The 20387-nt window shown below is 38.2% G+C and overlaps 1 protein-coding gene across 1 annotated transcript in view; it reads left to right on the top strand.

The window, feature by feature from the left end:
- Positions 1 to 307: 307 nt before the first annotated feature.
- Positions 308 to 20387, top strand: part of RIF1 (replication timing regulatory factor 1) — a 39715-nt gene continuing 19635 nt past the window's right edge. Inside the window, exons 1-20 of the mRNA XM_063318375.1 lie at positions 308 to 507; positions 5461 to 5539; positions 6220 to 6316; positions 7417 to 7547; positions 7629 to 7723; positions 8449 to 8635; positions 10292 to 10384; positions 10465 to 10603; positions 11133 to 11284; positions 11913 to 12030; positions 12659 to 12814; positions 12949 to 13059; positions 13705 to 13767; positions 14051 to 14151; positions 14587 to 14673; positions 18445 to 18518; positions 18829 to 19009; positions 19252 to 19359; positions 19453 to 19602; positions 19692 to 19791. Coding sequence (XP_063174445.1) covers positions 404 to 507; positions 5461 to 5539; positions 6220 to 6316; positions 7417 to 7547; positions 7629 to 7723; positions 8449 to 8635; positions 10292 to 10384; positions 10465 to 10603; positions 11133 to 11284; positions 11913 to 12030; positions 12659 to 12814; positions 12949 to 13059; positions 13705 to 13767; positions 14051 to 14151; positions 14587 to 14673; positions 18445 to 18518; positions 18829 to 19009; positions 19252 to 19359; positions 19453 to 19602; positions 19692 to 19791 — 2326 coding nt within the window. The 5' untranslated portion in view covers positions 308 to 403. The remainder of the gene's footprint in view (positions 508 to 5460; positions 5540 to 6219; positions 6317 to 7416; positions 7548 to 7628; positions 7724 to 8448; positions 8636 to 10291; positions 10385 to 10464; positions 10604 to 11132; positions 11285 to 11912; positions 12031 to 12658; positions 12815 to 12948; positions 13060 to 13704; positions 13768 to 14050; positions 14152 to 14586; positions 14674 to 18444; positions 18519 to 18828; positions 19010 to 19251; positions 19360 to 19452; positions 19603 to 19691; positions 19792 to 20387) is intronic.

Here is a 20387-nt window from a genome sequence, read left to right as displayed (position 1 = left end):
TGCATACAGTACAGCTGTTTGCACCAATCTACCTGCAACGCCATCGGCAAAGAAAACTACGACCCACAACGCCTTCGATTCCAGCAGGGAAAGGAAAAGGGAGTCGATCGATGAGTCCGCACTCTCCCTCGCTGGGGAACGGCGAGGGAGGGCCAAGAGGACGCCGCAAGAACAGAGGTATTCGCCGCGCTCGACATCACGGCGCTCCGCCTCAGTCCGCGCCCCGCCCCCTCCCAGTCTTTTCGCGCATTTGATTGGGCGAGAGCTCCCCCCAGGCTTGGACTCCCGCGCTTCGCCATCTTAACCCGGGAGAAAAGGAACGTGAGCGCGGGAACTGCGGTGGGGAGTGGGGACAGTGGCTCGCGGCAGCTTGTGCCGCTTTTCCTCGGGCCGTCACTCCACGATGGGACCCTGCGCCGGTTCGAGCCTCCGGGCCCTGCTGGAGACCCTCGAGGACCCAGGCGCCTCGCCGGGGGTGTTGACAGACGGGCTGCTGACCCTCACGAAGTGAGTCCCGACAGTAGCCCTCGTGTTCTCCGCGATAAGACGCGAAGCGTGTCGGCGGCGGCGGCCGAGTGGCCTCCGGTGTAAAGGATTTTGTTTACATCAAGTTTGTTTATGGGGTAGCATTATTCGTGGCGTTCCTCCAGACTGCTCGAGAAGGCTTATTACCAAGTGATGCACATAATCCAGGCACTTTCTACCTGAATCCATGGGTTACTGAGCGTCTTCCTATTGTAGCACAGCATCCCGACTCTGTGCAATTTCCGGGGCAATCACCACTTTGTGCCTAGTATTTATTTTCAGTGCCCAATATCATCCTCGGAAATGGGTGGTTTATGGAAACGGGGTGATGTGTGGAACCTTTGTCCTCCGCCGTTCTCAGTCTCAGGCCGAAAGGTTCCATAATTGACGCGCTTCCCTTGCTACCCTCTCCACTTTTTATATCTTTGTTTTTAAACATGCAAACTGGGATTCTCTGCTTTTTGTAAAATGTTGCTGTAGAGGAGAGATAGTCTTTGGGTTCTTGACATTGGTGCAGGTATTTTTCTGATGCAGTGATGGTTTTAACTTGAAGTAGTCTTTCTGAATCACCATTCAATTGTTGAAGCTTTGGTGATGGGGTCATTTCCTGTGGAATTTGATGCACACTTGAAGGAAAAAGGTATCCTCCTGATAATGGAATAGAAAAAAGGCAATAGTGCCATATCCCAATACAGCTTTTTTTTAAAAAAAACTACCATTGACTATGTGCCATCAAGTTGGTGTCAGCTCTTAGCAACCACACAGATTTTCTCCAGGATGATCTGTTCCCAGTGTAGTCTTTCAGGTCTTCCAATGGTACACCCATCTCTTATGTGACTGAGTCCATCCATCTTGATGCTGGTCATCCTCTTCTCTTTCCTTTCACCTTTCCCAGGATTATACACTTATCTAGGAAGCTAAGTCTTCACATAATGAGTCCAGAACATAATAATTTGGTCATATGTGCCTGCAATGAGAACTCTGGGTTGATTTATTCTGTGTTGCATTTGTTTTGGAGTTTTTTTCTTTGCTATCCAGGGTATTCTCAGGAGCCTTCTCCAACAGGAAAGTTCAAACGTACCAATTCTCTTCCTATCCTGCTTCTTCAGAGTCCAACTCTTGCTTCCATATAGCGTCACAGGGAAGACTGTTGCCTGCACAGTTCTGATCTTTGAAGATACAGGTGGCTCCCAGCATCTGAATATCTTTTCCAAGGCCCTCATGGCTTCTCTACCAAATGCTGGTCTGAGAAGTGTTTCTTGACTGCTGGTTACTGTACTGTTGCTAATTGATCTTAAAAGGCAGACGCTATCCACCACTTCAATACAGGTAGTACTTATTAGGCGACCACAGTTGGGGCCAGCAACTTAGTCGTTAAGCAAAGTGGTCACTAAGTGAAACCACAACTGTGCTTATGACCTTTCTTCAGCTTTCCTTCCCTTTGCTCTACAGACCTGAAAAAAATCATAAATGAGGACATTGGTCACAAAGTTACTTTTTCATCACTATTGTAACTGTGAATGGTCATTGTCTGAGGCTGTTGCTAAATGAGGACTACCAGTATCTTTATTGTCATTTCTAAGGCTGGTTGTTGTACCTGTTGTCATTAGTTTGGTGGTCTTTTTGTTTAATTTTAGTCCCATTTTTTCACCGTATTCCTTGACTTTTATTACTAGAGCTTGCAGATCCTTTGTGTTTTGGGCTGTCAGAATAGTGTCACCAGCAGAGCACACATAATTGATGTTTCTTTCTCCAATTTTAAAACCATGCTTATCTTCTTCCAATACACTTTCCTTTAATATATATTCAGCATATAGGTTGAATAAAGTGGGAGAGTATACAGCCTTGTCGCACTCCTTTGCCAACCTGGAGCCAGTCTATGATCAACACAATTGAAGGCCTTTCTATAATCAATGAAGCACATAGTGACTTCTTTTTGGTTTTCTTTGGCTTTCTCAGTTTTCCAGGCTGCATCAGCAATAATGTCTTGTGTTCCTCAGACTTTTCTAAAGCCAGCTTGAACATCTGACAACTCCTTTTCCATGTAGGGCTCTAATCTTTGTTGCATGATCCTCACATTAATTTTGTTAATGTGAAATTAAGGATATTTTATGATAATTTGCATACTCTATTAAGTCCCCTTTTTTGGTATTGAAATATAGATTGACTTCTTCCAATCTGTTGGCTACTGTATCATTCTCCAGATTTGCCAGCATAGCTTGGTTAGGACCTTGACTGATTCTTCTATCGCTTGCCACATTTCAGTGGGTATTCCATCAGTTCCTGTAGTCTTTCAACTTGATAATGACCGGAGTGCTGATCTGACTTCATCTTCTAGTCCTAGAGGTACTTATAAGTAGGAAATATTTCCTAAGGCAGTGTTTTTTAAACTTTTTTCTTTCAGGACCCCTTCCCACTTTTAAAAATTATGGAGGACCCCAAAAGAGCTTTTCTTTGTATGGGTTATATTTATCGATATTTACCATATTAAAAATTAAAATTGATGAATTCTGTGCTGCTACCACTTCTCATGGTTGTTTGACTGGATTTTAATATTGTATTATTTTTCAACATAGACTGGCAAATAATTTTGAATTTGAGGATCCCTGAGTGGGTCTGGGTGGACCCCCAGGGATCCTATGACTACACTTTAAAAAAACCCTGTTCTAAGGTATTTTGAATATTGACATCTCTTCTGTTCAGTGTTTTGGTATGCTCCGTCCATCTTACTTTGACCTCCTTTGAATCGGTTACTATCTATTGGTGTCCTTTAGCATACCAATTCGAGGTTGGAATCTTCTGAGTTCAGAGATCTTTTGAAAGACTTTCCTTGTTTTCCATGTCTGTTTCCATCTTCAGTGACTTTACAGATGTTGTAATACTGCTTGTCTCTTCTAACAGCTTTCTGAAACTCTTCATTAAGATCCTTTCTGAAAATTTTGTCCTTCTTGGCTTTGGCTTCTCTTCTTAGCAATTTCCACGGTTTGTTCTGACATCCAGTTTGCTTTCTTCTGTTTCTTTGTTTCTGGCAATCTCTTTCCACTCTCATCCTTAACAATTTCTTTAAGTTCATTCCATAATTCCCTGATTCTCTGTCAGCGAGGTACAGGACTTCAATGTAATTCCTGATGTTCTCCTTGAAAGCGTTGGGTGTACGCTCAAGATCATATTGTGGAAACTGGTTGGCTTATTTCACTGAGGATTGAAGGAGAATCGCCCAGTGTGACGAAACTTGTCATTCTGAAGGTAATTAATATCCAAAAAGCAGTTAACAAGCAATTTCCAGAAGTGATAAAGAAAAGAAGTGGGTGAATCTAGTGTCCATCTGAAGGCTCCTAACGCTGACTTTCCCTCGACTCCCAGAGCTCTAAAACCTGCCAGAGACTGCTGTTTTACAGTTTCCTTGCAGGGACCTTCTCTATGGAGCACTTGTGGGCAATCCCAGGTCCTCTCCTGGGGTTGTCCAGGAATTTCAAGGCGCTGAGCCATTCGCCAGCTCCTTGTTCCACCATAGTCATCCTTGTTCCTTCACTTTCAGCAGAGCCATCTTCAGTCCTCCATTGCTTCCCTGAGAGTCTCCTCTGTGCTAACAGTTGAAGTGTATTGAAATTTTGATGGGTATATAAAAATATTAATAATTATAGGATTTTGCATGTCCTGATATTAATAGTTATCTTGAAAGTACATACATCCATTCCCTTTGTTCCCTTTGGGATAACTAATGTTATGCAGAGTATAGAAAAGGAATTAAAAGCATTAAGCCAAATAAATTGAAAGCATGAGATAAAAAGGGAAATATGATTAAATCTGGTTTACACCAACATTATTTGCTGTACCATGACACAGTTTTATGTTCTGGCAAGCCATTTTTGCTCCCACCCCATTCCTACATTTTTCTTACATTGCCGTTCATCCTTTAAAATTCTCATCTCTTTTTCAGAAACTCACCAACTCTATTTAATGACAGGGTTCAGCTTCTCATGACATAAGCAGCTGTCTGTTCCATGTAGCAAAGTCACAGAAGCACACTATTCTACACAGCTATTTTTTCATTTTATCAGCAGGCCACTTACTACCCACTATCTTTCTATTTGTGCATCTTGATATCGTTCTACTCATTTTCCCATTGTCAATAAAAATTATATGAAGGTACAAAAATGTTCATCTACTTGCTGTAGTTTTTCACCATTAATATACAGTATAACTTGTAATTATTTACTCCATTTTCTCTGACAAATTTCTTGGGCGATAATACATTATTTTTCAGAACCATAATCCTTGTGGCATCATATACTGTAATCCAACATTTACTGGAAATAATTTGGGTTCTCTAACAACATTCATAGTGCCAACCAACAAACTTTTAACATTTCCAACAGCATTCCTTTTTCATTTATCCTCAAATACTTTATTTGGATATTAACAGAGAGCTTGAAGTTCTCACAGGCAAAGCCTGCATACTGGTAAATGTCTATCATGATTGGATTTATACTGAGCTATGGGTTGTTCTGGGACGTGGTGGCACTGCGGGTTAAACTGCTGAGCTGCTGAGCTTGCCGATCGGAAGGTCGGCGGTTCAAATCCGCGTGACGGGGTGAGCTCCCATTGCTAGTCCCAGCTCCTGCCAACTGAGCAGTTCGAAAACATGCCAATGTGAGTAGATTAATAGGTACTGTTTTGGCGGGCAGGTAACAGCGTTCCGTTTAGTCATGCTGGCCACAGGACCACGGAGGAAGTGTCTACGGACAAATGCCGGCTCTTCGGCTTTGAAACGGAGATGAGCGCCACCCCCTAGAGTCGGACACGACTGGACTTAATGTCAAGGGAAACCTTTACCTTTACTATGGGTTGTTCTGGCTAGCCTTTAAATAGCTATGTCTTTGCCTGTGTTCAAGCACTTTGTAACAGAAAGCCTGTTTGTTTTTCAATATTAAGTCGCCTGACTGGAGAAGAAGGAAAAGAATTTGCAGCTGAAGTTGGAAAGCATTTTCCCCAGCTTTACAAGATATTTAAGGTGTGTATTTCACTTTGGTGCTTAGTCTTTATAGCCCTGTTTAGTAATCTAAGTAGCTCAATAGCTAAAAAAGTTTCTGAGTTGCTTCCTCTCTCATCAGAATTGGACAGGATTAGCAGTTGGTATTTACAGTGTATTGACATTACAAATACCAACAGACTTTTAATTTGGAAAAGTTATATTTTAGGAAGATTTTAACAATTTGAACTGTTTCAAAAGCTGTGACTGAAATTTTATATTGGAGATGAATATGTAAAGAAATTTGATGTACTATCAAGTTTGCCTTTATGTTAAACTAGAGAAATAAGTTTATTTATTTTTCATATCAAGATCACTAGATTATTAATATATACAGACTTTGGTATGTGGATTAGAGAAATAACCTGCAAGTTACCTACTTTTTTTTTTGTATTTGAGGGCAACATGTAATATTACATTAAATAATCTATCTTAAGTAACTAGAGCAGCCTCTCCAATTTGGTAAAATATGCTGGAAATCCAGTTTCATACCTTCCAGTAAAGTGACTGCAAATGGCAATTGAAGAGCATCTAGAGGCTTACCAGATTGGGGAAGGCTGGATTAGACAATGATACCAGTTTCAGATCTTAACAAACTGAAGTAATGTAAGTTGTCAGTCTTTTGTTGTGTGAATTCAGATTTATTTTCTTTCTTTTTTTAGACACACATTCCTACTGAAAACTCAGAGTTGAGCAGCGCAGCTTTACAAGCTTTAGGATTCTGTGTGTTTAATCCAAAAATTGCTTCTTTACTATGTGGTAAATATTTTTTGTGTTTTGAACTTTGCTAAACTCTATCTAATCAATATGTGACTACTTCCAGTTTCTTACTTCCAGTGACAGGCATCCATAATCTATATATACACATATAAGTACAATAATACACATACAGACACTTAACATATATACTAATAGATTGTATAGTCACAGATAGAAATGTCCATGGAATGGAATGTGTTTGTTTCAAATCTGTCTCTCCCTTCCTCCATGCAGTCTGTGATCTGTCCTTTCTCTAGTGATCTCAGCAGCTCCTGGTGCAGGATCTTGATGGCCTGCCTGCCTCCCACAAACTTCTTAGGGCCTTGCCTTGCCTTGGCTACTGCTGATGATCACATGGCAAAAGAAATTGGCCCTCTGAGGCATACATAGGTAACATGTGGGCTTCCCTGACATCAAAACAGTCATGTGAGTGGTTCTTTTGCATCTTTCATTGCTCCCCCATTGCCATTACTGTCAGAGGCATGCACCATTATTAAAAACCCCTTCAAGCCATGACTTTTTCCTATTATGACTTCCACCCAAACACTTCTGCCTAGAACAACCACATTTTGGTCTACATCCAGAACAAAATAGTCCTATTTTGATCCAAAGGTGGCCAGAACATCCAAAACATGTTTCACTTTAACTACCCAAAACAGCTGTTATGTGCACAGAACAGTTGACACATCCCTTTGCAGAAATTTATGAATACATGAAAGTGTGAATTGTTTTGTATCCACTTGTGATTATTTAGTGTAAGTATGTGTGAGTTGCTAGAACATTTAGTGAATGCATACCATTTCTGTGAAGCATATTAACAAAAAGCCATGGTATGCTTTCTGTCTTAACTTTTGTGAAAAGTAAATCCTTTATCTCTAATTCCAGGGCAGTTGGTGTAATGGTGTTTAGGGAAAATTAGACACTGCAGATTTGTAGCCATTGGAGAATGGACATAGCAGAGGAATTAGTCTTACTTTACTTTAATTACTTTACATTATTACTAATTACTAATAATTACTTTAAATTATTACATTGTATAGGGGCACACAGTGATGATACCTAGAGCAATCATTTCTGTTTTTTCTTTTTTTTTTAAACAGAAACAGAAATACGTGAACTACTTTGTATATTGAACAGTGTTGCTATAAAGTCAGGGGACAAAAACACTCGTACAAGAGCACTCTGGGTGATCTCAAAGCAATCCTTTCCTCCTCATATTGTTGGGAAGTTGGTGAGTATGATTAGTTTTCATCCCCTATAAATAAAAGTTGATAAAAAGTTTTGCTATACTTGTCTCATTACCTTTTTTCAGGTACCCAGTACTATTGCTATGCTAGAGACAGTACTTCATAAAGGAGATTTACATTCCATGGTGGTTGAATATGAAGCATTAAATGTTATCATCCGGTATGTGTCAGATATACATCTGTTGAAAATTAGAAGTAAGAGGAGAAAGACTCTGTTTAAATCTTGATCTGTTTACGTTGTAAGCTGTAGTACTGTTGCTATAACTGTACTAAATGCTTAGTAGCATTTATGCTTGAATTTATGGCATTAGTAAAGCATATATCAGGGAAATTGTATATGTGTTGATGTTTTCTGGAAACTTGCTCTACTTTCCAGTTAAACTGATAACTATATGGGGTCCTTATTGTATTGCATTTCATATTGTAATCTGGGTATACCAATTATTGTAGCACTGCAATATTGCAAATGATATTTCTGTAATGCAGCAGAGAGAAAACTGTTGCTTGCAAGTTTTAGTTTGGAGAAGGTTTCCCATACTGCTTCATCTGTCAACAGTCCATTGAAATGAGCAAAGAATTCTGGATCATGTTCTAGGTTTTACTTGGTCTAAAGTGGTTTTAGTTTATTTGTGGTCCTAGTCAGCCCAAATGGCCTCATTATTGCACTGACATCAGTGGGATAATTGACAGCTGATTAAGTTATCTTGTCCCTTTTCTGTAGACACCTTCAGTAAGCCTTTGAAGCACTGTAAAATCACTCAGGATGAAATATGCAAACCACTGGCATGTGAGAACAGAGATTTACATACACCTGCATACTCTGTTCTTTTGACAAGCTTTTGCAAATACTTTGGCCTTACTGATATTTGTGTTTCTGAAATCTAGGCTGATAGAACAGTCTCCATCCCACATGGAGGAACAGGCTGTGAAGTGGGCCAAGCTGATAATTCCTTTGGTGGTTCACTCAGCTCATAAAGTACAATTAAGAGGTGCTACTGCTTTGGAGATGGGTGTACCACTTCTTCAGAAGCACCCAGAGGTGGCAGCAGTCACTGAAGAACTTATGACTATTGTAAGTCAAATATGTCTTAAATATGTTTACAGAGTATCACAGAGCCAGACATACTTGTTGCATGACCTTCATTCAGTCTGCATGCAGCTATTTTAATAGATTGGCTTTCAGTCATATATATTTTTAAAATAAATTACAAAACTAGAATAGGTATTATCATTGAATATGTAAAAATACTATCATTATTATAATATAATAAATACCAGAGTCAATACTTTTAATATAGGTAGATAAATAGAGATGAAGCCTGAACTGAAATTCATTATTTTGAAAGAGTATTAAAAAGACAATTCACCACTATTTGTGATTTCCAACAGAATACTTTATACTAATATTCATATTTTTCAGTAAGAAATTGCATGTTTAGGTGGTTTTCAATGTAATCCTTTAGTTTATTTAGGTGTTATTCATACATTTATTCTGAATTGAATAAATGAATACATACTTTATTGTAGTCTTAGACCATGCAAGCTAAAAGACACTTGATACAAAACAGTTGATAAAATATAGCAATAATATGTATGTCAATCCAGTTTTTATAAGCTTAAGTCAAATTTCACATGATTGATACAAATTGATTCTGTAAGGGTCACAAGAATGCAATGAGTTTTTATAGCTGCACGATAAAATTTTGCGGTTGTGTATGTAACTATAGAGTCTCTGTCAGCCAATTGATATTTAATGTAAAATTTATCTGGGCAACCTGGATTTTTTTTTTTTAAATCAAGACTGGATTAGCATCTGATGAAAGTCTGAATAAAATTCACAACATAAAAGAACATGTACCATTTTCTCAGTCTCATCTCATTTCCATAGGAGAAACCCTCTTGGGACCTGGGATATTATAGCATCCACTCTCAAAAATGCTGAGGGTATGGCATTAAGGCGAGCTCCAGAAAATGTCCATTGATACATGGGATAAGAAAGTGAGAATAAATAGGCTGCAGGAGAGAGTCTCTGAGATTTTATGAAAAGTTGATAAATGTTTCAAATTCAGGTTAGGTCATTTGGTGGCTCTGTCCCAGGTCTGCTGCTTGATTACATACGTTCCCTTATCAAGTCTTAAGGATAGCAAATGCTCAGGCAACAGTCCATAGGAGAGCTGTTGGCTTGTAATGCTCTTCCAATGCTTTGACCTATAATTATATAGTAATACTAATGGGAGCCCTGTTGCTGGAGCCAAGTTCAACCTATCCAAACCACTTTGGTTTCTAATCTCAGAGCCACATTAGGAACACATCTCCAAAGGACTGGAGGGTAGAATAAATTGCTGAGTTGTGCCTTGTATGGTAATTGTGCAGTGGATTTTGCCACAAGCAATTCAATCATTCCCTCTTGCGTCCCGTGAAATTTTAAAATTGCTTTGGCATGTTTCTGGGTGATGGAAGAGACATAATTGGCATGCAGTTTTCCTTCTGGATGTTTGACAAACAACTCCTAGACATTTAAAACATTAATTCAGAATGCTGTTCTAGGGCCCTAGCTGGCCACCTCTGAACAAGCCCACAAGAATCTGGTCAGTGCAATGGGTTCTCTTGTTTTTTAACACTCCCCTCTCTCCAAGCAGCCAATAGCCCCTATTCAGAGATACAAGGGACTATTTTTATCTAATTTAATACAACATTTTAATAAAGTTTCTGTGTTATATTCCTATAGAAAGTAATTCCAGAACTCCAGAAGCTATTTTCTTCAAAACATGAAACATATGTTCTGAAACTGTGGCCCCTGTTTGTAAAGCTGCTTGGTAAAGTAAGTTGGAGGACAATTCATTTTCCGCTATGATTCTGGAAGTACATTACAGTATAAAGTTATGTGTTTTCCCCCCTTAGGCACTGCATCGTAGTGGAAGCTTTATCAATTCCTTGCTGCAGTTAGAAGAACTTGGATTTCGTAGTGGCACACCAGCGGTGAAGAAAATAGCTTTCATTGCGTGGAAGAGCCTGATTGATAACTTTGCTTTAAATCCAGGTAAGCTGAAATATTGAGCAGTAATGCATCAGCAATGAATATACTCTTGTTTCAGAAAGCTCATTGGAAGACTACGTTTTGAAGCTCTTGGGACTGGTAAAGAGTTGGGTAGGGAGCAGTGAATTCAGATACATAATTATTACACAGATGTACATGAATTATTACAATTCTGAAACATCCATAGGAAAAGGAAGGCATATTTGTAATATGATTGTACTTGCTGCAAAGAAGATCGGGAATCACTTCCTTAAATACTCTTTTTAAAATTTCTTTTCTTTTTTGCTTTTTTTTTTTTTCTTCTTGCACTTTGTATTTATTTTCTTTCTATTTTCTTTTTTCTTTCTGATATTAGTTTGGATTATCTTTTAGTATTGTTAAAATCCTCAATAAAAAGTATTTAAAAAAAGAAGGCAATGGAATATATGTTATACAAATCCATTTTCAATTAAGGGCAACCCAATTAGGCAAGAAGGATTATGCTTCTCTCTGTATTAGACATAATAAATATTTTCAATTTCTATTTTCCAAGAGATACTTTGCAGTGCAAAGAGGCTGAAATTGCTAATGCAACCACTGAGCTCTATTCATGTGAGAACTGAACCTCTGGCACTGACCAAGCTTGAGGTTTGGTGGTATTTATTAATGAGGCTTGGACCTCAGCTTCCAGCCCACTTTGAACAGGTAACCAAATCTTTGCTGTTAAACTAATATTAAGCATTAGTTAAAATAGGATTCTGAAACTCTTTAAGACTCTTTAACCTAGACTTCTATTTGATTTATATCTTCTCACAAAATAAATCTGTTTAACAGTTCAAGTTTTTACATATCCTAATATTGCATGGTCATGGTTGTAGTCAATGAAACTTGTTCAGTGTAGAATACTTGAATTTATAAAGATTTATAATAATGAAACTAATTAAGTTAGTAATTACTAAATAACATTGAGGTGATAAAAGCTTTCTGGATCTTCGCTCTATTGAATTAAGTAGAACTGAATTGGTTATACACATGTGTAAATTGCTTTTAACAGTATTGTCAGTGTTGTTGTTTTTAAAAAAACATTGTGATCGGAAAACAGCACAGCAGATCACTATGTGCCTGAAACTGTATTTCATCTATTACAAATCCATTTACATTTTTACGCAGTATCTGGCATATTGGTTGTGCTCTTGCATGCTTTATCCCGTTCAATAAATATTGTCTTTATGCGGTAGATATCAATTGTTGCCTATTGCTAGAATAAATAATTGAGGTTTGATCTGCCCAGTTATTTTACTTTGGGCCTCATGCTTCAGTGTTTGTTTTTTAGGTTTGTGTCCCGTTAATTCAGAGCACATTAAGCCTAGATACCTCTCTGCTACAAGGAATTTCATCACGGTTAGCTGCTAGTCAGAGTTTAACAATTCCAGGATCTGCACAGAAATCAGGTATGAGGCAAGTAGGTAGAAGCACATTGGCAGCTGTGGGGAGGGAGGGAGGGGAGGCACTGGGAAGGTTGGGAAGGGGTGACCATACTGGTAGGATTTGCCATTCTGGCAGGGGAGAAAGGGGTCTCTGTTCTACCAAACCATCACTGACCTGAGATGGTTCAGCACAACCCGCAGGATGTGTTGGTTTGTTCTGGGCTTTAAAAAAAAACTTTTCCCGTTTCTTCCACACTCCTAGTCTCTCCCAAGGAGTTTGCCCTGCAAAATAGAAAGTTTTTAAAGTTTGCTGTTTGTTAAGGTAATATTAGTAAAGAGCACTTCAGGGTACAATTTTGTAGCTACAGTTTGAAGCATAGGAACATTAATGGAAAATAATGCCATATACATTTGGGGGAACTCTTTCTAAATAAAATATGCTGCCTAGAATTATAAAGCTTTGAACTACAATCCAATTGTTAGAAGCATGAGACATAATCAGATCTTCAACCTTATTTCCATCAGCCGTGTTTGCCAGCTACTGTATTCCTGCTGGGGTGTTGTGTTGTGTTTTTTGTATATGAATCATTTTCTCTGCTGGAAGTGAGAGAAAAAAAAATGCACCTATTTATTTCAGGGGGTTTCCCTTTAGGAAATGCCGCTGCAAGAATGAGTCTGAATTCTAGCACAGGAAGAGCTGTTGCCATTCCGTCCATCCAGCTTCTAGGGATTGAAATGCTACTTCACTTCTTTATGGGACCCGAAGTATTGACTTTTGCCAAGGAAAACAATATTGTGCTCAGTTTAGGTAACTATTTATTTGGTAAAATAAATAATTTTTTATCAAGGTAAAATACTACGGCCTTAGTTTTATTTTTTTTTAAATACTGATTATCGTACCTTTTATCAGTGACAGAAGTTACTTACTGTCTTCCCATATAGAACCACTTCAGTACCCAGTAATCACCAGTCCGTCCTTCTTCTGCAAGCACGCCAGTGTTTTCATAAATGCGGCTCAGGATGGTTTCATTGCGATTGGAAAAGATGCTTCTGGTAAGATTTTTTCCATGCAGATTAGGTATTTATTGAAAGCAGGTATCTGCAACTCTAGAGGCAAAAAGACCTCTAAAGCACTGAACATAGGAGTGCTGTATAACCGTAACTAAATAAAACCATTAGACAGCTCTTACCAGCAGGCTTAGAATGTAAAAGAGGCGAGCCATAAGGAAAAAGAGGAGGGGTAAATTGATGATGATGATGATTGATTGATTTTAATTGCTCAGATAGATGGAAATGAGTGTTCTACTGTCTGTACTCCATTGCGCATTGTTTTTTTTGTGCCTCTGACTGGACTGTTCCTTGTGGGCTTACTCCATTTATTCTTCTTTGCTCCTTTGCATTCCTGAAAGTAAGCTGAGTTAGTTCCTTCTCTCCCTCTGGGCAAGATAAGCCCCAGAAATCCTTTTGGTGACCTTGAGAGGGAGGAAATGGCTGCTATGGTGAACTGGATATTAACATCTCACCATGTTTGTGGCTTTTTTCTACTCCTCACAGCAAAATTCTTCAGTGGGCCTTTTTTGTTTAAAAAACAAAAGATTCTTCTTATAGTACAGTAGTCAGCATCTTTCAGGTACCTGTTCCAATATTTATTAATATCAATGTACTTATTGCTTATTTCACTTGATTTCTTCTTTGCAGATGTTATTCTAACTGCTATATGGAAAGAAATAATTGGTTTTGTGAAAGCTGCAATTGAATCAGGTAATATGTCCTGGTGTGTATAATTCAGCTGTACAGAGACCATGTGAAAGTGAGAAGATACTGAATTTATTCACTTACACTTGTGGCTGGGTCTAAATAGATTGGTGTACCTTGTAGTACATACTGTGCTGCTATTTGTGCACAGCTTGCGTTAAACTATATTACTTAGAAGTGATTTACCCAAAAAGGGATCTGTGTAAAGTTGCAGTAAGTGTGCTAAGCTTGTTAATGTGTCTAGTATTACAAGATGTGATTGACCACTGCATACATAACTTATTTCTAGGCAACAAAAGAGAGCGGCAGAGTTCAGAGATACTAACTACATTGCTGCAGACTTTAAAAAACATTATTTTGTCAAAAGAATTGCCGGGATTAAAGTCATTGGTAAGTGTTGATAGAGTTTTTAGCTGTGTGATTTTTACACTTACAGTACTCATTATTCTTACATAAAGTGAACCCTGAATGGGATATGCATTTCAGAGGCTTATATACTTGTAAGAGTGATTCCAGTATTTTGTTTGTTTATTAGAGCTCAAGGCGGTATTTTGCTGTTACGCATATATGGCATAATAGTTTGCATAAGTCACATTTGTATCACAAGATACAAGCTATAAGTAGTACTTATTTCCTGTGCAGCAGAATGCTGCTTCAGATAATCTTGATTTTTTTTCATTATAACATAACTTCCAAATAAAGATAAACAGTATAAACAAAGGAGAATAGTATTTTCTCATTTTAGTAGTGATGATTTGATATAGATAGCAGTTAATTGTTTTACCTTGTTACATGTAAAATAAAATACTTTGCTTTCTCTTTTAGTCCTTGATAGAAATAGCTATTAAAGAATTGCCTCCAAAAGTATTGGGATCACCAGCCTATCAGGTTGCTGACATGGATCTTCTGAATGTAAGTACAGTACGCATGATGTGTGATACTGCTCAGATTAGTTGTACAAAGCATGGTATACTAGATGACCCTTGTTTCCTAGAAGAAGCATAACTGGTAAGACTTTAGCCACAGGTATTTGTAAGTATTTCTCTTTAAAGTGAACCTAGCTAGATCCTAAATTCGTAAACCTTTACAAGAATGGGTTTTGAATTTCTACTCATGGGTAAACTGACCCTCTCTCTTCCAAAGCAGAAAGCAACAGCTGATGAGTCAGAATGTCACATCCACCTGCTTAAGTGTAAGACATTAAGTGGGACCTGGAAAGATCCCAGGTCAGATAAAGATTAACTTGTCAATGTGGGACCAAGCCAGTTGAGGGTCCATACTGTTCAGAAACCAGGAACTGATTTTAATTGTTTTTTTCCTTTATAGAAATGCACTCATAATTTAGATTTAACAAATAATCCAAGTAAACAAAAATGTCTTCAATTGTACATACATGGGGAAAGGAATATCCATCCCCAACACTTGACCGCCCTTCTGTATGCTGTATCCTTATTCCACCAGAGTAGCAGCACATCAACCACATTATCCGCTAATTCGCAATTAAAAATAAATCTGAAGTGGCAGAAATGAGAAACATATTCATAAGTGCCATAAGATAGACATCCTGCCATCCTCCCTCATAGGATCAGGAAGGTGAAATGTGGTTGTACAGAGTTAAGAATTCATTTTTGCATAGAGAAAAAATCTAACTAGGCTAGGAATGCACATGAAGGCAACCACAGGAATCTGCTACTGCTCCTTCATCTGCATTATCTCTTCAGTATTTTTGTTTTTGAAGGAGAAGAATTCCAATAATTCGCTTCAAATAGTTGTGTATTAATTTCAGTATTTACATATGAGATTGTGTCTTCTATATTAATTGTGCAAACAAGTTTATTTTTAAAATAGTCTGCTTGCTATTAAATGCAGAATATATTGCAGAAATGATCTTCCTTCTTCCTCCATTTGTAATATGGAAGCCTACTTTTTACTTTTTTCAATTAAAGGGATAACAAAGAGCAGTTGTGTGAGTACTTCATTAAATAATGAGGACTGATTTGGACCAGCCCTGCCCTATATAAACCTCACATCTTGCACTACCATTTTCACATAGATTCTTGAGGCATGCTATCTTGCTAAGAAGAAATGTCTGCAGAGTTCTGGAAAAAAAAGTCATTAATATCTGTCAGTCTGGAAGAAGTTATAATCCACTTTGAAAGTTCTGGGGATCTATCAGTTCACAGTCAAAGACAGACTTGAAGATGATTTGGGATAATAGTGAATGTACCTGAGAATGGCTTTCTGTTCAAAATCATCCCAAGAGTGCAGCATAAAATCATGCAGGAAGTCATGAATCTCTCTTGTTTTGAGTAGGATTACTGTTCATTATGCAAGGGACGTGGTGGTGCTGCAGGTTAAACCGCTGAGCTGCTGAGCTTGCCAATCGGAAGGTTGGCGGTTTGAATCCGCGTGACAGGGTGAGCTTCCGTTGCTAGTCCCAGCTCCTGCCAACCTAGCAGTTCGAAAACATGCAAATGTGAGTAGATCAATAGGTACCGCTTCGGTGGGCAGGTAATGGCGTTCCATTTAGTTGTGCCGGCCACATGACCACGGAAGTGTCTTCGGACAAACGCCGTCTCTTCGGCTTTGAAACGGAGATGAGCACCGCCCCCTAGAGTCGGACACGACTGGACTTAATGTCAAGGGAAAGCTTTATCTTTACTACTGTTCATTACAGTATTCTGCTATCAGAGATAAAGCTGGGATTCACAGGAATAGCAATACGGAAGCCACTGCTCACTAAGGAGAACATTGATGCTCATCTCAGGTTTGCCCCAAAGCACCTGGATGACCTTCCAGATTTATGGAAAAACATCTAATGTACAGTTGAATCAAAAGTAGAACCTTTTGGGCAACAGGGGTGTCATATTTGGTAGAAACAAAATAGCATTTCCCAACAAGAACCTGATACTGGCTGTGAGGTATGAAGGTGGTAGCATCATGTTTTGAGGATGCTTTGCTGCCTCAGGTTCTGGATAATTTGCCTTCACTGAAGGAAGTGTGAAATCTGCTTTGTATTAGAGAATTCTACAGGAGAATATCAGACCATCTAAAGGTCTGATATTAATATCAGCTAAAGGTCAACTGATCCTAGACAAACAAGCAAATCTGCAGGAGGATGAATGAAGAACAAATCAGTGTTGGACATGGCCAAAGTCCAGATCAAACCCCATTGAAATGTTGTGGCAAGACCTGGAATGAGCAATTCATGTTAGGAAACTTTCAGATGTTATTGAGTTGAAGCAATGTATCATGGAAGAATGGACCAGAATTCCTGCAGAGTGACGTGGGAGACTGATCACCAATTACAGGATACGTTAGGTGCAGTTATTGTAACTAACATTAATGCATCCAGTTTGCGAATCTAAGAAAATAATTATATTTTCATATTTCATGTTGGATTACTTACAAAATAGACACCAGACTTGGGTGTTACTTCTTCACTTAGATTCCCTTTAAATATCAGTAGGACTCACATGAAGCTCAAATAACGTTCAGTGGAGAACATGTGCAAACATTTAAAAATCCTGAAAGAAGATGAATATTTTTTTCAAAGAACAGTATGGAGTTAGACACAATTCACTTATTAATTCAATTAATAGATCTAAAGGTTTAGAAGTTGAATTTACATTATTTTGCCAGCCAAGATGCCAGGAAGAATACCTGGTCACATGGTAAACCTTTGTAATGTGTCACATGTGGCCACCAAATTCTTACAGCAAGATTATGACTTTTTTTGTGTTCATGGCTGGAACAGGAGAGTAGGCACCAGACTATGATTAAGGACAAGTGCAGCTGACTCTCTCAAGTGTTCATGGCCTTTATCACAAGCTATTTCTACACTGATTTACAGTTGTAAATAACTATCTAGAGATGGTAGCTGGCAGTCTTGAAAGCAGTGTTGTAATTATTCTTTTCAAAACTTTTAATATTTTTTATCAGCTTGCTACACTTCAAAAACCTGAAGTATCAAAGAAAAACAATGAAAAATAAAATAGAGAAATTCTATCCTGTAGTTATATGACTTCTTTTTTTTTAAAGGCCTCTTTGGAGGAGATGTGGGAAATGTAAGATTTCACATCTATAAAGTATGCTGGTAACGTTGCAATATTTTAGGTGACATTCCTGCTGAGCCCTGAAATTCACTAGGTAGCTCTGTGGTTATTCCTCCCTTACCTAGGAACTGATGGGAGATATAAATCCGAACCTCTGATGCTGAAACTGGTGGAAAAATAATCAGAACCAATATGTCTCATTGATTTTAGTAGAGCTTAATAATCAGTAGCTTAATTTGGAGCCAGACCCAATTTTCTGAAGCAGCCAGCGCTCAACTAACAGGAATTCTGTTTGTGAGGGGATAGGATCAGGTTTCACCAGTCTTGTTGCTTCAGGAAACAACTTGTTGATTCCAGTTTTTCAAAAGGTCCATTTTTAAAGAGGACAGCTTGTTTTCCATACTTCAAAGCTTCCACAAACCTAACATCTGCATAAAGAGAACAGCTAATATCTAGGGCTGAATCGTTTAATGAAAGTATGTTTCTTGACAGTTATGAAACAAGTTTACTTGTGAAACTGATGATGGCGGGCAGGGTTTGGTAAGGCAGAATAGAATTTATATTTCTGAAATATTCCAGTGAATAGCAGACTTACTGGCTAAATACGTAGGTTTTCCTTCCTTGACAGGGAACTCCAGCACTGTTTCTGATTCAGGTTTCATTCTGCGAAGAGCTTCTGAAATGTGGAGTTCAAAATGAAAGGTAGGTACCCCAGAACATTTTTTTATTCTGTATCATAATAAAGAATAAAACCGTTTTTAAAATTCTGTATCCTAATACTTGAATTAATTTGAAGACGCTAGTTTATTTACAATGCCCCTTTTCTTTTGAAATATAATAATGCATTAACAAATGGTAGTGCTATCCTGCTTAAAAGTATGACTTAACACCTCCCTCCCCTATCTCTAAAAGTTAAAACTAAAACAACTAATTTGACTATGTCCAGCTGGATATTTAGTTACTAAAAGACGTTTCTTTAATTTTGATTCAAGTTGCTTTTTTTCTTAACTAGGTTTTTTTTGGCCTATGAGTCTCTTGTGGAGTATGTTTTGTCTGGCCCTACATCTCCTCTGGCTTTTAGTGAGTCTGTACTCACAATCGTTAATCAAAGTGCCCTGCATTTGGAAAATAAGGAGCATCTGTGGCGAATATGGAGTATTGTAGTTAACCCATTAACTGAATGGATTAAACAGGTATAGTGAACTTGTTTGATCTAATTAAATATCTGCTATATAGAGATACTAAAACATTGCTAGAGGAATAAGAACACTTTCCAGAACTAGATTTTTAAAATAAAAGTTAGAGAAAATTAAGGTTTCACTGTGTTTTAATATATAAAATCTAGGTTGTATCAGCCTAGATAGTACATTTTAAATGCTTGGTTTGTTAAAAAATTTAGAGGGATTTTTCAATTTGGGCTACTTTTTCTCCTTAGACAAATGAAGTAAATCAAGGTGATGCTTTGGAGCATAACTTCAGTGCAATTTACTGTGCATTGCTGCTACCAGTAAAATATATATTCTCGTCTTCTGAATTTCCGCAGGTAGGAAACTTTAGACAATTATATTTAAGAATCTATAGTAGTACCTGTCATTCAGAATCTAAGATTTGTTAAAATTAATTTGTTTTGCTACAGCTCATCATGAAAACACTACTGCGTTCTTGGTCAGAACTATATAGAGCATTTGCCCGTTGTGCATTACTAGTAGCAACGGCAGAAGATAACTCATGTTGCGATGAACTCTGTGCCAAAATAATATCTGGATTAGAAGATGAAGCACATCTTGTAAGTGTAGGGTCCCCTTGTCCTAGTACACATGTAGTTGTTGCTTCTTTCCGTGTTCCCTTGACAAATCTATTTTGTTTCTTTTTCAGAATCAATCCATGTTGGATGGGCTTGCTCAAATCACATTGGTCATGGTTGAATGCATCAATTTTGCACCTTATGATAAGAAATACCAGCCAACAAATAGATGTAAGATTTGCTAGTATGAAGTGTTGCAATATTTAATAATCAGCATCCAGAAAACTGAATTTTATATGCAGTATATGAAAGTAGGCTTATAGCATAAAGGTGGCCACATAGTTGTGTTGTCCAAATAAGCTCCATGTGGTTTTCCTTTCTACTGTCCTTTTTTTCCCCCTTTCCCTTTATCTCTTTCATGCTCTTTGGTTTGCCAATTCTGTACTGGGTTATTGTATTAGATTCTTCCCCTCTCCTTTTTAAAAATTTTCTAATTTGAGGGTAGGACGGTTCACAGTTCCCCTGATAGTCTTACTTTGTGTGCAGGTGCTGATGTTTTGGCTCCATAAACACAGGCACTATCCCTTGAAGATTTTGTTGTTGTTGTTGTTTATTCATTTAGTCGCTTCCGACTCTTCGTGACTTCATGGACCAGCCCACGCCAGAGCTTCCTGTTGGTTGTCAACACCCCCAGCTCCCCCAGGGACGAGTCCGTCACCTCTAGAATATCATCCATCCATCTTGCCCTTGGTCGGCCCCTCTTCCTTTTGCCTTCCACTCTCCCTAGCATCAGCACCTTCTCCAGGGTGTCCTGTCTTCTCATTATG

The sequence above is a fragment of the Candoia aspera genome, chromosome 1 (genome assembly GCF_035149785.1).
Source record: "Candoia aspera isolate rCanAsp1 chromosome 1, rCanAsp1.hap2, whole genome shotgun sequence".
Classification (NCBI taxonomy): Eukaryota; Metazoa; Chordata; class Lepidosauria; order Squamata; family Boidae; genus Candoia; species Candoia aspera.
Note: the sequence above shows the minus strand (reverse complement) of the source record. Positions and strands in the feature narration are given on the sequence as shown.